The 24319-nt window shown below is 32.3% G+C and overlaps 2 protein-coding genes across 2 annotated transcripts in view; one reads left to right on the plus strand and one right to left on the minus strand.

Annotated features, from left to right (window-relative positions):
• Nucleotides 1–5708, plus strand: part of LOC107873626 (zinc finger HIT domain-containing protein 3) — a 9132-nt gene extending 3424 nt beyond the window's left edge. The window contains exons 2-7 of the mRNA XM_016720545.2: nucleotides 832–863; nucleotides 962–1012; nucleotides 2978–3064; nucleotides 4214–4302; nucleotides 5176–5226; nucleotides 5349–5708. Coding sequence (XP_016576031.1) covers nucleotides 832–863; nucleotides 962–1012; nucleotides 2978–3064; nucleotides 4214–4302; nucleotides 5176–5226; nucleotides 5349–5372 — 334 coding nt within the window. The 3' untranslated portion in view covers nucleotides 5373–5708. The remainder of the gene's footprint in view (nucleotides 1–831; nucleotides 864–961; nucleotides 1013–2977; nucleotides 3065–4213; nucleotides 4303–5175; nucleotides 5227–5348) is intronic.
• Nucleotides 5709–5755: 47 nt separating this feature from the next.
• Nucleotides 5756–17393, minus strand: LOC107874518 (transcription factor PIF1-like). The gene is given in 8 exon segments (XM_016721293.2): nucleotides 5756–6412; nucleotides 6734–7123; nucleotides 8889–8954; nucleotides 9050–9115; nucleotides 9215–9313; nucleotides 14907–15868; nucleotides 15871–16100; nucleotides 17147–17393. Coding segments are annotated over 8 exon segments (2121 nt in total). The 5' UTR covers nucleotides 17251–17393; the 3' UTR covers nucleotides 5756–6208.
• Between the last annotated feature and the right edge of the window lie 6926 nt (nucleotides 17394–24319).

Genomic DNA, 24319 nt, shown 5'->3' on the forward strand with positions numbered 1-24319 from the left:
TTTTAGGACGAGTTTATCCCATGTTAGGTATGGAGTAAAATCGCGGGAATAACTAATCTCGGGGTTGATTTTAACGAGTTTATCCCATGTTTAGGTATGGAGTAAAATCGCGGGGATAACTAATCGCGGGGTTGATTTTAGGACGAGTTTATCCCATGTTAGGTATGGAGTAAAATAGCGGGGATAACTAAGCTCGGAGTAAAATAGCGGGGATAACTAAGCTCGGGGTTAATTTTAGGACGAGTTTATCCCATGTTAGGTACGGAGTAAAATAGCGGGGATAACTAATCTCGGGGTTGATTTTAGGACGAGTTTATCCCATGTTAGGTACGGAGTAAAATCGCGGGGATAACTAATCTCGGGGTTGATTTTAGGACGAGTTTATCCCATGTTAGGTACAGAGTAAAATCGCGGCGATAACTTATCTTGGGATTGTAGTGTTATTTTTTCCCCACATTGAGGGTGGAATAACAATCCGGCGATAAGTTTTGTTCCCCAAACCAAACAAAACCTTAAATTTTGAACTCATAAAATTTAAATTCTTGATTTGCTTCTAGATAGTCTATCGGAAACACCCTCTCTATCTCACATTTGAGGTAGTGGTATGACTGCGTACATTTACCCTCCCCAGACCCCACTTGGTGGGAATATACTGGGTATATTATTGTTGTTGTTGTTGATCCGCCTCTAGATACATTGGACTCAATTAGTTAGGGATTGAGGTGTAACAGTAGTATTTGTTTTTTGGGTTGTAATTTATGGTTTTTGTTACTAGAGATTGATTATTGACAAACCCATAATTTTTCCTTTTTTGGTTGTTTGAGCTTGCAGTTGTTCTTCGGTATGTTTCAAGAAGCATAAAGGTATGTCCTTTGGAACATATTATGTGAATCTAACTGTTCTTTGTATTTTAAAGTGATAAAGATTGGTCTTTTCATGAACCTATTTGTGGGTTATGCAGAAATTCCATGTGTTAAACCGGAACCGGAACCTGCTTCTGAAGAAAAGCTTGGTAAGGATGGCTTCTCAAATAAAAAGTTGAACTTTTTTTCATTCTTATACCTTTGTATAATCACAATAAGAATGTGAATTATATGTATATTTTTTTTCCCCTTAAATGTAGTTAAAGTGTGTCTTTTGTCTTTGAGCCAAAGGTCTGTCGGAAACAGCCTCTCTACTTCTTCGGAGGTAGTGGTATGTACTGCGTACATTTTATCCTCCCAGATCCCGCTATGTGGAAATACACTGGGTATATTGTTGTTGTAAATGTAGGTAAAGTGTTTCTCTACCTTCCAAGGTAGGGGTAATGTTTGTGTGCACAATGCACTCTCCAATCGCTATTTGTGGGATTATATTGGGAATGTTGTTGTTGCTGCAGCAACTGTAGATTGAAGTTTATTGCCTTGGTGTTTTATGCTGCCGTATTTGGTTGTCGCTTGTCTATTCTTTTGCTGGTGATGGTGCATTGCATTCAATTGCCATTTGCATTTGTGGTGATAACTTTGATACTCAACAAGCCTTCTCTTTGACGTATGGGTTTATGGAGAACTAAAAAAAGCTAGTTCGGTGCATGAAGCTTCCTGCATTCACGCATAGTCCAAGTAGGGTCGCAAACTGAGGGTTGTAATGTAGGCAGCCTACTCTAACAAGCATCAGCGGTTAATTCCACGGCTTGAACCATGGAGACAACTTTATCGTTGTTTCAAGGCTCCTCCTCTCTTTCGGAGAAACCAGATTTGCTATACGTGTGTCGTTGTTATTGTATTAGCGCCTCTTGCAACTTCGATAATGTAGCATCCTCAGCTAGATTAGATCTGCTACCAAAGTCCCTCCTGATACATCTTGCTATTGGACTATTTAGTACAAGTATCTAGTGCATCTTCATTTAAAAAGTTAAGAAATCTATAAAAGAAAGCAAGAAGGTGAAAATTCATTGTAGTTTCGACTGTCTCAAACTCAACCCCATTTCTGTTGAGGTAGTATATTACCTTTGTTTTTATTACTTTCGTTGTAAGTATACTATGAATGTGTAAATGAACCAAGATTTTTATGAAGATATCAGTCATGACATTTTTCGTTTGAGTATAATCGCTTTTATTTTTAGGATAACCAACAACTTTGCCTTTCGTGCTATGAGGTTTCCATTATCAAATTGGTCTTGCATCCATCTGAGTAGCCAGTTTTCCATTGGCAAGTGGCTATATGGGTAGGCAAGGTCCCAGTGGACCAGAGGTCAGAGGGGCAGAAACTGGGCTAAGCGGGGTTTTAGAGGCTATATGAAACAGGAGTTTTGATCCATTGTTTTAGGGTTTTGGTTATCTCTACAAGGTAGGGGTAAGCTCTGCGTATACTCTACTCTCCCTAGACCCCTTTTGTGCGATTGAACTAGGCATGTTGTTGCGTAGATGGGAGGAAGCGGTTGTGGAGGTATCCATGGAGGGTGCTTATTAGGTTCGTGGATCCTGCAGGGTGTTTGTAATTGTAGCTTTTGGATGTATATAATTAGTTCCGTCAATTTTGGATGTATACATTTAAAACCGACTTATGCAAACAATTTACACTTCAATTCCAACTTGTGTGCGTTAACAATGATAATTCAGGCACTATTTTTTGATTTCATTTAAGCTTGATGTGTAATATGCTAGTATTTTATTCTTCGATTTCAATTCTATTATTACCTGTTGTGTTGTTTCCTTTTCTTCGATTATTGTATCATGTGTTGTTGCTACTATTTCTCTTTTGACTGCTTGACTACTTCGCTACTGTATTTTTCTTTCGATACTCAAACTTTATTATGTTTTACTAGAGCCGATGTCTATCAGAAACAACCTTTTTACTTCCACAAGGTAGGGGTAAGGCTGCGGTAACACCACCCTTCCTAGATCCCACTTGTGGGAGTACACTGGGTATGTTGTTGTTGTTCTTGTGTAATATGCTAGTATTAAGAATGTAACAGGCCTCACCTTATCTCTATCAGCTTCTGCTCAGGCACTGCATGTAGACAATCCAATCTATGTTGATGAGCCTAGCGAGGCACTGAATCAGTCGCAGCTAGAGTCTATAGGTATGTACAACAAAATTGTGTAATGAGAAAAATAATTATGATACTCGGGAAAGTACCTGAACATCTCCTTCACTGCATGATTTCTGTTAACATAGTGAGTTGATGATATGATGTCGGCGCACACCATGTGTGTTATATTTGTGCGAAACACTCATATTTCAGCTTGTCAGGCTGTGTGCAATAGACCCTTGTGGTCCTGTCATTTCCTGGACCCCGTGCATAGTGGCAGCTTAGTGCACTAAGCCCCGCCCTTTGTCCTTTTTGTGATTATGATATGATCTCATGCAAAAGTCTAAATCTTCAAGACTTAAAGACTTTCTTCATTGCAGGAACTCATTTTGAAATGATATGATTTCTTACAATGAAGCGAGTCTAAATACGAAATGATTTGATTTCCTGGAATGAAACAAGTCTATGTCTTGAAGATTCAGACCAGAGGCGAAATCTGAGAATTGCACATACTTTAGCTTCAATGGTGAGTTTTTGCTCATGACACATCCATAATATGTCACCCTCTTAGAGAGGAGATTAGCGTGTTCCCATAACTGTATCCCATTTTTCAAACTGTTGGGGCATGCTATATATAAGCTAAGGTTCTATCGGAAAAAACATCTCTATCTCTATGAGGTAGTTGTAAGGTCTGCGTACATTCTACCCTCCCCAGATCCCACTTACGGGATTGGGTATGTTGTTGTTGTTAGAGAGGGGATTAGTGTAATTATCTGAGGAGTGTCCACTTTTCTTGATTGTTTTAGAATCTTGATGAGACTAGCTGTGATTTTATTATAGAAGGATAAACTCAATGAGTAACAATTATTGTCAGAGCTTGGGCAGCTTATCATTCTATAATTCAAGGGGTGTCGTCAATTGGTCAATGAAGTAAGTTGAGAACGACGAAGTCGCAAGTTCATTCCCGTCAGAGGCATAAACACATTAGCTGATCTCTTTCATCTGTCCAAGCCTTGGTGGATAGAGTTAGCCGGGATCTATGTTGGTGCAAGGTGGCAAGTACCTTGTAGAATTAGTCGAGGGGCGCGCAAGCTAGCCCAAACACCACGGCTACAACAAAAAGTTTACTCAAATTTACAGCTCAATATTCTGTTTCTTGAATCATCTTCCCTCACATGACGTTTTCTAGCTTTGTTGCAGCTTCTTCCACTGAAATTCTTGAGGCTATAAGGAACAAAGAGCTTCAAAAACTCATATGCAACCTGGATTCTTCTTTGGATGCAGAGAATGTAAGTACTTAATATCCAATTATGTGCAACTCTTATAAATTTATGGTCGGAAGTTGATTCAAAGCGAACCCAAAGGTGTGGTCGTCAATAAAATGGGTTGAAAAGCATGAGGTCTCAGGTTTAAATCTCAGCATCTCAACATCTCAGCAGAAACCAAAAAAAAGACTAGGTGATTTCTTTTATCTGTCCTAGTCTTGGTGGACTGAGTTACCTAGTTCCTGTTGTTGGTGCGAGATGACAGGTATCCCATGGAATTAGTCAAGTATAGACGATATATTTAAGTTATTGAAAATGCTAATTCGATCGTAGATTGGACATAGATACACAACCAAAACCATTAGTCTTTCTTATTCAGTGTTCATTTTATCTCCAACTGATGACCATACCAAATGCAGATAGTGAAAGAGATAGAATTCATCATTGGGCATCATTAAATCCTATAAATGATCATAACATGAGTAATTTTTTGAAAGAAAAAGACTAGTAATCTTGTCGCGATGGCATCCAAGGGTGTGGCCTAGTAGTTCAATGAAGTGTGGTTGAGTACCATGAGGCCTCAGGTTCGATTTCCAACAGAGACAAACACTAGGTGATTTTCCAACAGAGACAAACACTAGGTGATTTCTTCCCATCTAATCTAGCCTTGGTAGACAGTCACCTAGTTCCTGTTGCTAGTCAGAGGTGACAGATATCTCATAGAATTAGTCGAGGTGTGCGCAAGTTGATCCGGACACCACGGTTTTCCAAAAAGAAAAAAATTCCGCCGCAATGGAACAAAATATCTATCATATCTCTGTCGAATTGATACATTTTTGTTAAAAACAAAGGTATGTTATGTTAATGCTGCTTCAATTTTCTATTACTGACTATTAGGAACTTGACAAGGCAATGGAAAAGGAAGAATTTCGCATATTCAGTGAAAAGGTATTTGTTGCATCCCTTCTTGCTCTGCTCAGTATATGCATATAATATCTCACTTTAACCATGATTTAATCTTATAATTCAACTTTCTCTTTTGCTACTGCCTAATATCAATGTGACTGCAGATTTTGTCTATAATTAGTCAATGAAGACTTCAACAGGATGCTATAACAAAGGAAGGTCCTTCAATTCAGAAACTATCACTATGTCGTTGGAGGTATCTACCAAGAAGATTTTGCTAGAATGTTACATTTTATTTCCCTTATGAAAGGATTTTATAGAGTTATAAAAATAGTTCTATTGTAATAATTACAAATTAGTGATGTCTTACTCTAGTAGTTGGCCAGTGTTAGACTGGCACTCTTGTTTCTCTTACACTACAAAATTTGGTTGTGAGAAAGCACTCGTGGTCGATCCACGTTGTAATCATCCTGCAAACACACACAAATTGAATCAATCCCAAGTTTATGCTGTTTAATCTGAAATTTGGCACTAACAATCATAAATTAGTTTAAACTAGAAGAGAAAATAAGCTAAAAGTTTCATGCTAGTTATCTTCTTGTTGCTCTGATATATATAGTTATAACATAACAAGTAGACAGTGTGAGATGGAACGAAATTGCCACCCTCCAACCTTGGACGGTTAACTGCCCAAATTATGGTGTACGTGAACCCATGGTCTTGACGCTAAACTGGAATATTACGTACAAATTTCCTAAAATTGGTGAACCGAGAATCTATCGGAAGCAATCTCGGAAGGGAGGGAGGGGTAAGGTCTGTGTACGCACCATCCTTCCCAGACTCCACTATGTTGCTGTATTTCCCAAACTTGCAATAGTTGCTATAGTATTATCTGCTGCCCCCATGTTCCAAAAAGGTCGAGAACGATACACTTGGTTGAATGCTGAATTATTTACCTAGAAGAATAAGGATTGATTCCCAGTTGATACTTCATTTTTCCTCTTTCTTTTAGTGTTGCCCCATGTTATAGAAATTCTAGATCTGACTTTGCCTCCAACAGTATTGAGAAATCTTTTCCTTCTTCTTCGGCATCGATACAAGAACCACAATAATGTAATATGTAAAACATGGTCATCTGAATCGGATGCTTACCAGTTCGATGATTCCCTGCTCTTCCTTCTCTGTAGCTGTTCGGTTTACTGCAGTTCAGCTGTTCCACTCCCTTATCCTGTATTTCAATACAATGAATTGTCAAAAGATTTCTTGGAAGAACGTGCAATAAATTGAGGTGATGAAACAAGCTGTTGTAGGCAGCTGACCACAGTTTAGAGTTTAGTTTATGTTGCAAGATGATATTCTAGATGATAATTTCTACATGAACGTAGTTATCATGACGATAATATAAATATGCGTTAATTTGGATTAGTCAGGTTAGTTAGTTTCATCAGTATCTCACAATTAGGTGGGTGTGAACAGTAATGAGGTTAAGGTGCAATATCAATGGGTGAAGGACATAAATAAATAGAGTGTGAGAAGAACAAGGACTTGCCTGGGGTAACATCAGTCGTGCCTGCTGGAGACCAAAATATTGATCATATGAATCAGCAAAATGCGGAAGTTTTGGCTGATTGGTATTATGTCCAACAAGTGAGTTTAGCCTCGGAGGATCTGGCTGATTCGCAACAGGGATTCTGGATGAATCAGGTGCAAGAAATGGTGGCAAATGATATGCCGGAAGAGGATATCTAGGAGCCATTTGTGCTACTGCAGCTGCATTCTGCATTGCTGGACTTGGCATTAACGGCTGATAAGGAACTACTGGCCGATTCATGCCCATTTCCATACTCATCCCCATCCCCATGTCCATTCCCATTGTTGGCATATATTGCGGGAATCCAGGATACATCATAGGGACCATGCTGCATCCTGTGGACATCATCTGCAGTAAAGCAACTATCATCAAACTGTAGCCTTACCTGACCATTTTTAACTTTTTTCAATGAGCGTTTGACGATGCAGCACATGTTAACTTATAATCAGGATAACATTATTACTTCATCACAACGCAGGATCAAGAAAACAAAGATACCCCATCTGTTTCGCTTTATATAGCAGTTTGACTGAGCACATTGTTTAAGAAATATTTTTCGGGACATCTTAAAAGTACCTTTAGAACTTGTTGTCTTACACATACCATAAATTTCTATGGGTATAAGAGCATATCATTAAGGGTAAACTGAAAGTTTAAGTTAAAGATTTTCCACATATAGAAAGGTGTTATCCTTTTTCAAATTGACATCAAAGGAATGAGCATCATCACAGAGGAAGTACTTGATTGAATTTCTTGAGGTAGGGGTAAGGTCTGCGAACGCACCACCCTCCCCAGATCTCAGTTGTGGGACTACATTGGTTATGTTGTTGTTGGACATATCATGAACCAGCTTGGACCAACAACTAGCAGAAAGAGAGTGAATGAGGAAAAAACTGCAGCTTCAGATTTGGAAGAGGTTGAAGGAGGTGAACCATCAAAACGAGAAGAAGAAATGACTGGAAGCACAGCAATAAGTACAGAACTCATCTCAACTAACACCTTTACCGAAATTCAAATGGTTTAAAAGAGTGTGCTCAGTGTCTTTCGCTCTCTCTTATAAGAAAACTCAGTAAGCCAATATACCATTTCATATTTTGTATCATAACAATATTTGTTCAAATGCAATAGCGTTAAATTCCAATGTGTTGGGTAGTAGTGGATGGAAGATAACTCAAATCTCAATTTGCTTTTGACACTTTCTGAGCTTAATTTCAAAACTCCACGACAAAATGCTACTTAATCTTGATAAATTTCTATAGAAAAACTAACAATATGCCTTCTCAAGATGGAAGCATATATGAATAGATGTCTTATATCTTCGTTTTACAAAACCTGGTGTTAACGAAAAGGACAAGGAGATATGTATATTTTCTTTGGGAAAGTAGAAGTGTAATAGAGTCAAAGCTGAAGTAGTTCTGAATAATTTAGATTCCTCATAATTCACAACAACAACATACCCAGTAGGTTCCCACAAGTGAGACCTGGGGAGGGTAGGATATACGCAGACCTTACCACTACCTCGTAGAAGTAGAGAGGCTGTTTCCACGAGACACTCAGCCAAATTCCTTATAATTTCGATTATATCAAATATCCAGATACTGGACTAGAACTACCCACATCGGCAAAATGGGAGGGATCAACAGAGCAAAATGGATATGCAGGATTTACATAGCCAACCCCAACTAGCTAAGGATCGATAACAACATTGTTGTCATATTCCTACATCTAGGATAGTTGCCTGTTTGACTTTGTTGTGTTGTGCGTTGGAATTATTTCGTACTACAATAAATGAGACAAAATAGCACAATAAGGGAAAAAAAATCTGTAATATGAAGCTTAATAGTCAGAATCCTAATTATTCGTACTCTTAAGTAGAGTAATAACTAACTTCCAGATGCAGAGAACAGTGCAGTACTTGAAAAAAATAGTCTAAAACAGTCTTGAATAAAAATCAATTATTTTGAATTTTCGCGACTTTCCTATCTAAGACACATGACACGAAACAATGAAGTGAGCTCCTGGATGTGTATAAGCTATCAACCATTCTGGTGTTGAAGTATTCAATATTTTAGTAGGCCAAGAGGACGAAAAAGAATGTTACAAACAAATATACCTGTACTTGCAATTGCAATGATTTAAGGTACTCAATTGCCTCATCCAGCATTGAAACTTTATCTGCCTGAAAGTTGATAAATGACAAACATAAACGTGAAATCAGGAACCGGCTTTCCACGATGAACAGAAAAATGGAGAATCCAAAGATGATATTAAAACCTTGTTGCAGCGTGGTATGAGTTCTTGTAGAACCCTCATCTTCTCATTTATTCTATCTCGGCGTTTCTGCATTATTGAAGAACTCAAATATTGAGTAAACAGACATAAAATCAGAACAGTTAAAACCATCAAATCCTTCAAACTGACATCTGGAATAAAATATACCCTTTCAGAAAGATTATGAACCTCAGCTGCACGAGATCTCTTCGCGGATGTAGAACTTTTAACTTGCTTCTTCGCGTCAGCAGACTCAAATTCAACATCCTAGGATTTAGAGAGGCAAAATTTAACAACATAATAAAAGAAATATCTGAATCAACACTTACAATGATTATAACAACTACTACTAGTATGCCTCAATTCCACGCAAATTAAGGTCCGCTATATGAACCCTCAATCCATGTCCTCAATTAATTTCAGTAACACTATATGCTTACTACATTTTCTAATGGCACGTAAATCTCTAACAAGATAAACAGACTCCCAGCAAACATTAGACCTCAAGTAGACTTACTATCACGACTCAGAAGAGAAGTTTACATATCTATCATGTATACGTGAAAATCCATAAAATGAAAGAACAAGTATCAACCTCCAGCTATTTCATATCACTTCTCTTACCGTCATTAGTAGGAATCAGGAAATTCAAACTAGACGATATTATTCGATAAAAGTTTTTATCAATCTCCCAATTTTTTACGAACATGCACAAGCAGGCGGAATAAAAAGTGGCTAGCTAGTGTCACTTCCTTCTGCAGTTTTAAAGTCCTGTTCCTACCACAGACACTAGTTATTTATTTGAACATTCATTCTGTTCTTTTATATATGTCTGCGGTATTTCAATTGCTCCTACTAGCTTACTTGTACTGTAGAAATCCATTGAACTCAATGTTACAAAACTTCAACTCATTTTAATCAATTTCAGTTTTGCTACCATTGGGAATCTAATCAAGAATTGTATCATGGACCTGCTATCTAGAATCTGAGGAGCCCAAATTTTACTATAATCCTAAGCTGTTAGTCTAACAAATCGTGATATTGTCATTCAGACATTATAAAGTAAAGAACAGAAGTAGTCTTCGTGATGACACTGAACTCAAAAGACCAAACAATAGATAAAAGGAAATGAATCCTCTATTAGACCTGTCTAATGAATAACACTTCCTGCCAAGATTCTGTAAATGGATATTTAAAGCTACAAGTTAAGCTACAACAGAAAAAATCCCAGTAGGTAGGGCTCTCACTTTTGTAAGAACGTCAGTGGCGGAGCTAAGATTTTCATTAAGGAGGTACAGAAATAACATAGAACAAACTGAAGGGGGTTCAACATCTACTATAGACACATAAAAAATAATTTTAACCATGTATAAATAATATAATTTTCCACCAACCCCCCTCACTTGAGGGTAGCTCCGCCCCTGCCTACGTGGTGCCAATCCAAAATAGCCGGGCCAGTAGTAATCGGATGACGGATGGTAAAAACAGAGACACACACCAAAAAAAAGAACTGCTTGAAAGAACACACATAGAACAAGAGTCTAATTTTAGGCATAAAATGACATTAGGCTCCATTATTGCGAGTTGCTACCATGATACCATACTGAAGCTTGATACACACAAATATATATTACATCTTCTCTCTTTAAAATTGCAGAACAAAACCTCCCAACAATCCCATTTACACATCAGTAGGACATATTTGTGATACATTTACATTTGTTTGGTTCTTTCACTATCAAATCATTAATCTTTAGGATTTGTTCCACATAAATTATGATTTCCATCCTAAATTCCTCAAAAAAAAATAAAATTAAAAACCATTGCCTTGGTCTTTACATTACCTAAAATGTAATTTTTCTTCCTTTACTGTTAACTTTCCTACATTGGTTGAGGGATAGGTTGTTTGTCTCCATATATGGTTTTGACTTTTGAAGGGCTCTTAACCCATAAGGTAGCTTTGGGATCGTTTTCTCAACATTTACAAACAAATACTTTCTAAAAAATAGAGTTAAAATGGTTCAAAACACATTAAATGCATCTCATTTTTCCGAGTTTCATACCTGAACTATCAGGTGTGCGAGTTTTCTATCTGAACTATCACCAAATATTTATCAAAACACACCTCAAACTACCAATTATTCATTTTTCCTACCTAAACAATGGTGATATTTCAAGTAAGAAAGTGAACAACTAATAGTTGAAGTGTGTTTTGATAAAAAATTGGTAATAATTCAGGCACTAAACTCAACACACCTAAATTCAACACACCTGATAGTTTCAAGTATGAAACTTGAAAAATCAGACTACTTTTAAGTGTATTTTTGACCCTTCACTCTAAAAAAAAATGTGGCAATAGTATTAAAATATCTTGTCCAAATAGTTGGTCTATCGGAAACACCCTCTCTACTTCACCTGAGGTAATGGTATGACCTGCGTACACTCTACCCTGCTCAGACTCCACTAGATAAAAATACATTGGATATGTTTATGTTGTTTTTCTTTCTAAGGGGTGGCATTTAAGCTGAACATCCAAAAGCATCACATTAAAGGATCAATGTAATGCTAGTACAAACCTACAATGTCAATCAGGTTATTATTACCTAAGTTGCTCGGACTTTTCAAAAATGTCTACGGGTGCATGTCGGATCCTCCAAAGAATAGTGTATTTGTGAAGGATCCGACACGGGTGCGGCAACATTTTTGAAGAATCCGAGCAACTTAGATTATTACCAAGGTCTTGGAAACCAACAAGTTTTCTGATAACTAGCAATGATGAGTTTCTTCAAGCAAGAATGTTATTGAAACCACGAAGTACTGCATAAAGGACAACAAAGTAATAAATGATGTAAAATGTGAAAGATTGTTGGACCAAAGTCAAATGTGAAGAATTATGTGAGGAGTAATGGGGTGGCAAATATATATGGACTAAAGACTAAAAAGAAAAAAAAAATTCTTATATATTTATATAGTAGTAGTAATATAAATTAAATTATCTCATTAAAAATAAAAGAATTTAAATTAAATTACTTTTAAATTAGAAAAATGATAGTTTCCGGAATTGATTGACAAAAAACATTAAACATCTTCAACTGACAATTAAACGCTCCAATTAAATTCATCTCCATAGTGTTAGTTTTAACACTCTTAACTTGTAGAATGATCATCTAAACTTCTCGTTACATCTAAGACGAAGCAAGGCCGGCTGGAAGCCAAAGCCACTAAAGCATAGGCTTTAGGCCTCTCACAGTTTGAGGGCCCTTTTTTTGTTTTTAATTAGTTTTAGATTTTTTTAATTTTAAAGTATATTTACTTTCTTAAAAAAATAAAGAACAAAATCTATATAGGAAAAAGAAGTACTTATTAATTATGTGATTAATGATTACAGTTAGATCATTTAATTTTATATTAATGTATTTTCTTCTTTTTATCTTTCTCGTAATAAAGTTTATACGATTCTCCAAAATATCACGATAACATAAAAAAAATTAAATTACACCTCCTTTAATTTTTTTTCAAACATTGCAGTAAGCAAATTCAACTAGTAGAATATTATACTTCCAAAAGCAAGTTCATTATTTTAACTTATTATTATAATTTTTTTATTCTAGAAAAAACTAAGCCTTATAAAGCTTGGCTTTAGGCCATAAATGTCATCGAGCCGCCCCTGGACGAAGCTAGCTAAATGAGTGTCAGTCAGGTTCGGACGAACAAAGTTAGTTTGAGCCAAACTCTATTTGTATTAAAATCATTAAATATGAAAAATTATAAATTTAAACGCAGTAATTTTAAAGAACTAGAATCCCAACTCGTTAAAATCTTAACATAGACTACATCATCATCATCGGATGTTCACAAGATATAGTAAAAATCAATCAAAATATTCAATTATCAGTTAAAATCAAATTAAAGTGTGTAAATGTCCACTCTTAAAATTGAAATGATTATTTATTAGCAAACCTCAAATTTAAATGTAATGTTTACGTATGCAACAATAAAACTGCCCAATAAATTGTGATGATCAGTAGAATTTTGTATTTTTGTGATTGTGACAACAAGCAGCTTACTCCACCTATTAACAACAACATGATAAATTTGTGGTGGAAAAATAACATACGTGACTATCAAATAATTTAAACCAAATTTATGCCACTTGGCATCACTTTGAACAATAAAGCAGGATGAAGTGGCTTTCTAGTGACCATGAATTCTCCAAAATGATTAGTAGTCTTTTTTTTTTTTTTTTTCATCTGATGTTCCTAACCGAATTGGAATCCAACTAATTTGAATTTGCACCGGATAAAACACAATTCGGGGTAGCACTCTCTATCAACAATTTTTCTATACCCAAGACTTAAACTCGAGATCTCTGATTAAGAAGGAACAGCCTCATCCACCGCACCAGAGTATGGTGATCAAAATGCTTAGTAGTCATGTAGCCATAAACTCTAAATATATTTTATTTTAATTTGAAATTATTATAAAACTAAAGTTGAAAACAAAAATGTATTCAATTATATGTTTTTATAAAAATATTTAAAATGATATTCATATGTAAATGTAAGTAAATATAATTTTAAAAGTAAAAAATAAGTTGCAAAATAAACTACTTAAATTTAAAACACGCACCCATTGCTAATGCAATTTTGTCACTTGTAATCACTTCTATATCATCATTATCTAAATTCTTTTGGCTAAGCTCGATTGGGTGGCTATCTAAATTCTTTTTTGCTTATCAATATTTTTTATTTAAAATTTTAAAAAATATAACATAAACATACATCTTAAGTTATCATATTTATGTAAATTCACATTCTTATAAATTAATTATAAAAATTTTAATTAATTATGTATCTTCATTCATTAGATGTATCGAAAGTTAATTATATTTTGATAAATCTAAAATCAAAAAATATATCAAAAACTAATTATGTATCTTTACAAAAGAAACTATATAACTTTGTTAAATTTATTATGTATCTCGACATCGAAAGCTAATAATGTATCTTTACAAAGAAAAAATTATTTTGTTAAATATATCAGGAGTTAATTATGTATCTCGACAGACTCAAATCGAGATTTTTCAGTAATTATGTAAAATATCAAAATTTTCTACTCCCTCCATCCCATTTATTTTTTTTCAAATTTCCTAATTTGATTTCTCATTTTACTTATCATTTTTCATTAATCAACGCGAGACATTTTTTTTTAATCCTTAGTATTAATTATTTTATCTCCAAATTAAAATATAAATATTATTTAATAGTGGTACTATAATAAAATAATCATGATATTAATTATTTTTCTTAATCAGTGTACAATATCAAATTAAAACGAGTAAAATGAGATGAACGGAGTATAATTAAGCTTCTGAAATCTATGTTGTTTTTGAACTTTTAGGCAGCTTATTATCGAAAAGAAAATCTGACCTGTTATTGTTTTAAGCAATTACTCCCTCCGTCTCATTTTATCCGTCCCAAATTAGATAATAAAGCTATTAAGAAAATAATGATTGATAATGTAACTTTACCATTTTGCCCTCCTTAATTGTGTTTTATTGTTAGTTTCAATACAAAGCACCATTTATATTTTTAATGGTACTACTCTTTGCAATATTTTTCAAGAATGCTAATAATAAAAAGTAACTAATTACACTAAAAACATAATGGAGAAAAAAAAATTATTTTGTCTCGATAAGTACAATAGGACAAGTAAAATGGACATCAAATTAGAAAATTTGAGACGAATAAAATGGAACGGAGAGACTAATTTAATTAACACATAATTACTTAATAATTAAGGTTTATTAACTGTGTTAACATAAAGAAGAAAAACCTGCAGAAGCTAATTGCTTACGCACCTCATTTTGACCTTCATCGTCGACGAACTCACTAATTCTCCGTTTCCGATCATCCACCGCCACTGCCGCCGCATGCGGCGGTTCTTCACCGGCACTTCCTGAACCACTTGTAGATGACGTCATTGCCAACTCAAATGTGGACGTCATCACTTCCTTACCGCCACTCACCGCCACCGTCGCTGCGGCGGCGGAAACTGACGTTGCATTATCTAATACGCGTGAATGGATATGCTCCGGCACTGAAGCTATAGGAGTTTCGTTTGATTCCACAACCGTCGATGCCTTAACTGAGTGACCAGAGTTTGATGTACAATTTCGTGAAAAATGCTTGAAATTCTGTAATGATTCACCTTCAGTGCATCTCAATTGAGGTAAAATCGGCCGCGCAGACGACGATGCAATCGTCTCTGCCGGACGTATCTCCACCGTCAAAGCATCAATTTTATCAATTTCCTCCTCCGGTGTTGCGGCAGAGGTCACGACGGCGCAATTTGGCTTAGCATATTGAAAATCTTGCAACCTATGTGTTACTTCACCTTCAGTACATCTCAATTGCGGTATAATCGGCCGCGGTGGAGACGACGATGCAATCGTTTCTCCCGGCAGTGCTGCTGCGGAGATCACGGCTGCGCAGCTATGCATATTATCAATTTTATGGGTTTCTCCCGGCAATGCTGCGGCGGAGATCACAGCTGCGTAGCTAGGCGTGGTATCAATATCTCCGGGCATTGCGGCGGAGATCATGGCTGCGCAGCTTTGCATATCATCAATTTTATCAATTTCTACCGGAAGTTCTGCAGCGGATATCACGGCTGCGCAGCTCGGCGTAGTATCAATTTCTCCCGGCAGTGCGGCGGAGATCATGGCAGCGCTACTAATTTTATCAATTTCTCCCGGCAGTTCTGCGGCGGAGTTCACGGCAGCGCAGCTTCCGGCGTTTCTTCGGCGGCGGAGCACGGCGGAGTACATAAAAAATCAGCAGCAAAGGAGGAATCATCATCATCGTCATCATCAAATGGAGATTGAAGCCAACAATTCATTTCATCATCTTCCTGTATATATACTGGAACTGATGATGCTACCGTTGCTTCTAACAGGTGCGATTTCTTCATCATACTTCTTTGATTTTGCCTTTGGCTTTGCACAATTATTTGTCCATTTTGCCATATTAACTCCATCATTCCTTCATCTCCTCTGTAATAATCAAAAATAATACCTCAATAATTATACTTAATTCAAAATTTTCACTTCGAATTTCAAAATTACACCATTTTATTTTATTTTTATCAAAATTACACCATCAGTATCGAAAATGAGGATGAAAAATCAGCTCATATATATGTAAATAAAAAATTTCACTTTATTTCACAGTCACTATTGAAAATGAACGAAGAAAAAATCAGCTCATATCTACGTAAATTAGAAATTTCACCTCTTTGTACAATCAGTATTGAAAATGAACAAAGAAAAATGAAAATCAGGTCATATATACAAATACTAAGAACACGTAAATAAAAAAATTCACTTTATTTCACAGTCTATTGAAAATGAACGAAGAAAAATCAGCTCATATATACAAATACTAAGAACAGGTAAATCAAAAAATTCACTTTATTTCACGATCAATGAACGAAGAAAAATATCACATATACAAATTATGAAAACAACACATAAGTAAAATTTAATACTAATATAACACGTAAATAAAAAATTTCACTTTATTACATGATCAATAGTGAAAATAAACAGAGAAAAATCTCACATATACATATCATGAAAACAACACATAAGTAAAATTTAATACTAAGAACGCGTAAATTAAAATTTTTACTGAATTTCACGATCAGTATTAAAAATGAACGAACAAAAATCTCACCTATATACTGTACAATTACGAAGAATAGTATCAAGATACATAATTAGCTCTTCATATATTTAATGAAAATTTATAATTAGTTAAAATTCTTGTAATTCTCTCATAAGGGTGAAGATTCTGACAAATATGACAAGATAAGGTATATATTTATGTTATTTTTCCTAAATTACAAACTACTAAGAACACGTAAATTAAAAATTTTACTTCAAATTTTGAACCCTTACTTATTTCACGATCAGTACTGAAAATGAACAAAGAAAAATCAACTCATATATACAAATGAAAAATCCTATTGCTTATTTCACGATAGTATTGAAAATGAACGAAGATTAAACAATAAAAGATAATTAATAAATTAACTTACGTTGTAGATTTTTTTGATGTGGTTAAAAAAGGAGAAGGAATATTAGGATAATCATCATTATTCATTTGGAAATTTGGAAATTCAGTTTCATTATCAGAATACATATAATCTCAGAAATTCAGTTTGAGATATTTATTTATTTATTTAGAGTAGTAGTTTTTGACTTCTACCGACGTAGGTTGATTGAAATGTTATTTATTTACTTATATAATATTATAAAATATAAAATTTGTCGTATTTATATTTATGAGATTTTTATCTGGCGGTTAGCTCAAGTAGAAGTTCCCGAAGCTTCATAATTAAATATACGGAGAAAAAACATAAATTTCGATAGTTTAAAATTTAATTATACAAATTTTTTAAGATTTTGTATAATTATTGAGAATTTTAATATTGAATTTATCGTGATACATAATTAACTCTCAATATATCCAACATATATATATATTTATTCCTTTATAAAGATACATAATTAGCTTTTGATATATTTTTTTTATTTTAAATCTATTGAAATATATAATTAGCTCTCTATACATCCAACGAAGATGCATAATTAGTTGAAATTTTTATAATTACTTTATAGGGTAACTTACATAAATCTCTAAATGTGATACATATATTATATGGTGATACATATAAAAAAGTGATACATTTGAAACTAACAAGATATTTATTTAAGGAAATAATATATTCTCTTTTATTTATTGTATTATTTTATTTAAGAAAAGATATCTAATTTTTCTTTTTTTTAGATTTAATTTAGGTATTTTAATATGTTTCTCTTTTTTTTGTCTTTAATTATAAAAGATATATTCTTTTGGTCTTTTTTTCTCTTTTTTTCGTCTTTAATCTCATTTCTAATTTTAGTCTACTTTTTTAGATTTAATTTTAATTATGTTTCAATTCTGCTTTTAGTCTTTTTTTTTTTTTTTTAAATATTATTACGTTTGTTTCCTACACTGACTACACCATTACCTTTCATTAATAACATATGAATCACCCATAATACCATGTATATCATATGAATCACCCAATAATTGAAATAAATAATTGTATCTACTATATTAATCACCATAATATCATACATATGAATGACCCAATAATTGAAATAAACAATTGTCTCTACCATATGAATCACTAAAATACCATATATATGAATAACCCAATAATTAAAATAAATAATTATATTACCATATGAATCACCATAATACCATAGATATCACCCATTAATATCGTATGAATCACCTAATAATTGAAATAAATAATTGTATCTACCATATGAATCATCATAATACAATATGTATCACCTATTAATATTATATGTATCACCCGTTAAAATTATACAAAATGTATCTATCGTATGAATCACCATAATACCCATATAATGATATCATATTTATCATTCATATGAATCACCATTAAAAAAATAAATATGTATGAATAACTAAATAAATGTATATATGTATCAATAGATTTTTTTTAAAAAAATGGAGAGATTTTAGGAGAGGAAAAAAAAAGTTGCATGCATTAATGGAGGAGAAAAAAAGATGATTTAAGCATTAGTGGAAGAAAAAAATCAGGAAGAAAGATGATTTAATTGTTGATAATTAGGGAGATATTTTAGGGAAGAAAATCTTGAATGAGTTAATGGTGGAGTAAAAATAAGTTGTGGAGTTTTATTGATATGTATCAAGAGTAAAGTTGAAAAATGAGATTTTATATAAATTTTAAAAAAGTAAGGGATATTAGATAATATAGTCTCTTAAGTATGAGATTTGTGTAATTTATCATACTTTATAAGGATAGAGATTTATATAAATATGATAAGTTAAAATGTATGTTTATGTTATTTTTTCTAAAATACTCTCTCTCTTTTATTTTATGTGACACTTTTTTAAAGTACCTTTAAAAAAAGTGTCATCTTATTATCAACAACAACATCTTCAATGTATCTTCACAAAGTGAATTTGAAAAGGATAAAGTGTATGCAATTCATACCACTATCTCAGATGAAATAGAGATATTTTCGACAAATCTTCTACTCAGGATAAATACCAATATAATAAAAAAGACGTAATGTTAAAGCAACGACAAAGAAAAGTATCACACTGTTAGATAGTAAATGAAATAAGACACCCACAAAGTAAATTTAAATTTAAAATTTTTCTTTATCCTTAATGAGAATATTTAAGAATTATTTTAAATCATAAAATTTATATAAATATCTAAGTTATGGTGTATGTTTATGTTGTCTTTTAAAATAATTTTGAGTGAACTATTTTCTAGAAAAAAATATATTAAAGATTAAGATAGTATGTATCCTACTCTTTGGCTTCTTGGCAAAGCAGAATTCTTGATTTTTTTTATTTTTTTTTTTAATAATCATAGTATTTATGTTAGCTTTTGTGTATCTTAACTAATTGTATAAAATATTTGTTATTTTTTTATCAATAATATCAAATAATTCAATCAATTAAGATTAAAACAGATGGAAAAAAAATCACCTAGTATATTTATCTGAAAGTAGAATTTTGACCTTAAAGAACCTATATTTGAATATATGTACATTCTCTTATTTATAAGAGACAGTTGAGCAGCTGAAGCAGGCAAGAGGTCGACATGCCTGCTTTAGCTGCTTCAACTGTAATTTTACTATATCACCTCTCAATTAATTATTATAAATTATCTATGTATTAAAAAATTAATAATATTTAATAAAAAATTAAAATAAAAATTTATGATATATCTGTTTCAGCTGGTTCAACCGTAATTTTACTATATCACCCCTAATTAATTATTGTATCTTTAATTAAATATTGTAAGTCATTTACGTATTACAAAATTAATAATATTTAATTAAGAAAGAGGTAAAAATACGCATTTATGACTGTTTCAGCTGCTTCAATCGTAATTTTACCGTAAGAGGGAGTTGAGCAGTTGAAGCAGGCATGAGGTCGACATGCCTGCTTCAACTAATTTTACTATATTGCCCCTAATTAATTATTATAAGTCATTTATGTATTTTAAAATTAATATATTTAATAAAGAGTATTAAAATAGACGTTTATGACATATCTCCTTCAGTTACTTCAACCGTAATTTAACTATATTGTACCTAATTAATTATTGTATCCCTAATTAAATATTGTAATTTATTTACGTATTACAAAATTAATAAATTTAATTAGAAAAAGGTAAAATGGACATTTATGACTATTTTAGCTACTTCAATCGTAATTTTACCGTATCAGCAAAGCAAGCATGGGGTCTACATGCTTGCTTCAGCTGCTTCAACTTTAGTTTTACTATATCACCCCCAATTAATTATTACAAGTCATTTATTTATTGAGAAATTAATAATATTAATAAAAAATTAAAAGAAACACTTTTGACATGTCTGTTTTAGTTGCTTCAATCGTAATTTTACTATATCATCTCTAATTAATTATTATATCCCTAATTAAATATTATAAATTATTTACATGTTAAAAAAATAATAATATTTAATTAGAAAAAAGGTAAAATAGACATGTATGTCTGTTTCAATAGTAATTTTACTATGTCATTGCTAATTAATTATTATACATTTTTATAGTAATTTTGCTGTGTCGCTTCTAATTAGTTATTACAAGTCACTTAAGACATGTGTGCTTCATTGTTTTCATTGGAATTTTACTATATCACCCCTAATTAATTATTATGATCGTCTAAGTATTGAAAAATTAATAATATTTCATAAAAAAATAAAAAAAACATAAAATTATATGTCAACATAAAAAATTTGATTGACTATTGAAATTATATTAGTGCACATAAATTGAGATGGGACAAAGCAAGACATAAAATAACGTATATTATTTGAAAATAAAATAAAAAAATATTATAAATCACAATAATTAAGAACTTAATATAAAAGTATATATGTAAAACAAATTTGATTGACTGTCGAAATTTTATTTGTGCCACATAAATTGAGACAGGGAGAATATTCATATATTATTGAAAAATAATATAAAAGACATTGTAAATTGCTTAATTAACAACTTTAGAAATTTAAAAAGTACAAAATATTTGACTGACTGTCGAAATTATACCAGCATTATTTAAATTGAAACAGAAGAAAAAAATATTATAAATCATAATAATTAAAAACATAAATTATTTTAATAATTTAAATTAAGATTAAAAAATATATACTAGACCCGTGCTGCCACGTGCCATCGATATCTAGTTATTAATATACATGCACCTGACCTGACTATGAAAATAGAGAATTGATCATTATATAAATGTATATTTACATTTCATAATACTTGTTTAGTTTAAAAAATAATTTATTATTTCTAATTATTTTATTATTACTTTTAAATATTATTTATCACTTAATATATTTTTGTAAGACATAAAATTTATTATATTTAAAAGTTTATATAGTCAAAATGTTTCTATTATTTATATTATTTCTTAACGTGTGTGTCAAGTCAATAGTAAACACATGTTGTTGATAAAGAAAATAATATTTTTTCTGTTTCATTTTATGTGTCATTTTTTAAGCGGATGCAGAGTTCAAAAAATAAATGATGACTTTGTAAAGTTTATAAAGTCATCTATTGTTTATTATTTCTTAATCTGCGTGTCAAGTCATTAGTAAACACATGGTATTGATAAAGAAAGTAGTATTCTCTTCATTTTATTTAATACAAAATTTAAAAAATAAATGATGACTTTATAAAATTTATAATATTAACTTTCTTAAAGTCACTTTAATATTTATTTTTTAGTTATTTTTTCCTATTAAGTGAGATTCAATAAGGATAAAATAGGAATGATGTTATTAAATATTTGTTGAATAAAAAATTAATATTTTTATAAGATGAATAAAAAAAATGACGACAGATAAAATGAGACGGATAAAATGATAATAATGATTTGACCACACAAGTATAATTTTGTCCATTCATGTGTAAAGAATTCCAATTTATTAATAGGGTCCCATTTAACCATTTCGCAATGCAAGAGGGGAAGTATTTGCCCTTAGAAAATTTGAAGTATTATTTAAGCTAGGGAAACGTGCCGCGCTTCACGTGGTCATGAAAAATATATTAATAATTAATTTTATAGATATTTTTTTTTTATTATAACGTACTTGTGAAATTATAAAAAAATTCAGTTTCATGTACGATATATATTATTATCTAAATTTTCATTCGAATTGTATTTGATTAGCCTTTTTAGAATATTTACATATAAAAAGATTAACCTCATTTCGTAAATGAGGTTATTGCAATTCTGAAAAGCGATATATGAGAAGCTTTTAAGAAAAAAAAGTAACACGAAATGTATAACGAAAGAACATAAAACACTTGATACGGAAGAAAAGTTTTGTTATATAAGTATTTAGAAATTTTATGAAGCTATGCACTAAGCAAGTGCATCAGATAATAACAGGTTGTGCAATCACCCTATTGTCTCTAGCATTCCCTGATTGCACCAAAAAGCTAACAAAAAAGTACCGTCTTTGTTTAAGGTTGTGTATGTTTCTCCTTTTGTCTTCAAAATTGTGTTGTTTCAAACAGTCCACCAAATGGCCTGACCTTGACGTATGGTATTACATGTTATAGAGATTTCTTACTAAGCCTCTGACTGTTCCAGCCATGTAAAACTCTTGTGTCTTTCCATTTATTTTTTTTACGTATTTTTACAGCTTGTACTCTTATTTTTGCTTGTTGTGTTCATCTGGGAACTGGTCCCTGAGTTGAGGAGCAATCTACCCCAACCCTTCAATACTATCCTCCTCCACCAAACAATTATTTTCTGGAACGATGACTTTTTGACAGTCCTAACACATCAACAGTTCTTATATTTTCCTTTGATTTGACTTCTGATCCGGCATTGAAAGATCTTCTAATCTTTCTTAAGATATCAATGTATCTCCAAAGTGTCACTTGTTTGGAATGGTTATTACCTATTGTATCGTAGTGTGGTATTTTTTTAAATAGATTGTTTATTTTGATTAGGTAATGATGAAAAGTTCAATTTTATGTAATGATCAATTTGGCGTGATCGCGTGGTTGCCTTTTTTCCTCCTCATTTTATTTTTACTTATTATTTAATAATTTTATTTTATCTTATACCCTACCTAATTATAGTAGCTCTACCTTGTACCAATTTTTCTTGTAGGTTTATCCTTCAAATTGTTGATGTATGACATTATTCAACGACAAAAATTCATGTAATCATTCAAACGTTGTATTCATTAAAACAAATACAGTTCAACATAAATTATCAAATAATATGCAACAACCATCCAAACTGAGTAAACCTTGACTCCTCCACTGACGTCGTTATATATTTTTTATATGAGAAAGAAAGAGGGAAAATGATATGGATTACTCATGAACAGTAAACAACGATGAGATAATAAAGTCCAAGCAACTTCTATCTGTGTTTCGATCTCCGAAGCTAGAGAACATATCTAAAATTCTATAAACACTTTCTCCTTTAGTCATTCCACTGAAAATCGCAGATTGACATGGCATAAAAACATAGGGGGATATTGGATACTGATGACATAGGAACATTTGAGACAAAACTGAAATGATATTAATATATACTCTTTCTAATGGCCCTATCTATGAAAGACATCAACATGCAGCCCCTCCTCGATCTAAAGATTTATCGTTGTCTTATACTTGACAGTTCTCTTATTATCACTCAACTTGAAAACAAAGTAACGCAACAACACAACAGAGAATATCTTCATCTGCCTATAAGCAAACTCCTTCCCCAAGCAAATCATCGGCCTTGCCTGTTTTAGCAACAAAAGAATGTGCTTAGCTAATTGATGTGACAAGTATAGACTGACATTCAAGGTTTTACCAAATGATAATTAAAGCTAATAACCTGTAAATCTGTCAATTTGGAAGATGAAATGTCGTAACATGTATAACAGTCAGTCCTTATTGGGACTGTTTCTCTAATAAATGTGTGTATTATCTTAATTTTTTGACTAAAAGAATGAGTAAAAAATTTCAAAAAAATGTGAAAAAAGATAAATGCAAATGCTGATCTCTTAAACATGCCACATTAGCATGGTGTTGATTCTCTCTCTCTCTCTCTCTCTCTCTCTCTCTCTCTCTCTCTATATATATATATATAGAGAGAGAGAGAGAG

This window comes from Capsicum annuum, chromosome 6 (genome assembly GCF_002878395.1).
Source record: "Capsicum annuum cultivar UCD-10X-F1 chromosome 6, UCD10Xv1.1, whole genome shotgun sequence".
Taxonomy (NCBI): Eukaryota; Viridiplantae; Streptophyta; class Magnoliopsida; order Solanales; family Solanaceae; genus Capsicum; species Capsicum annuum.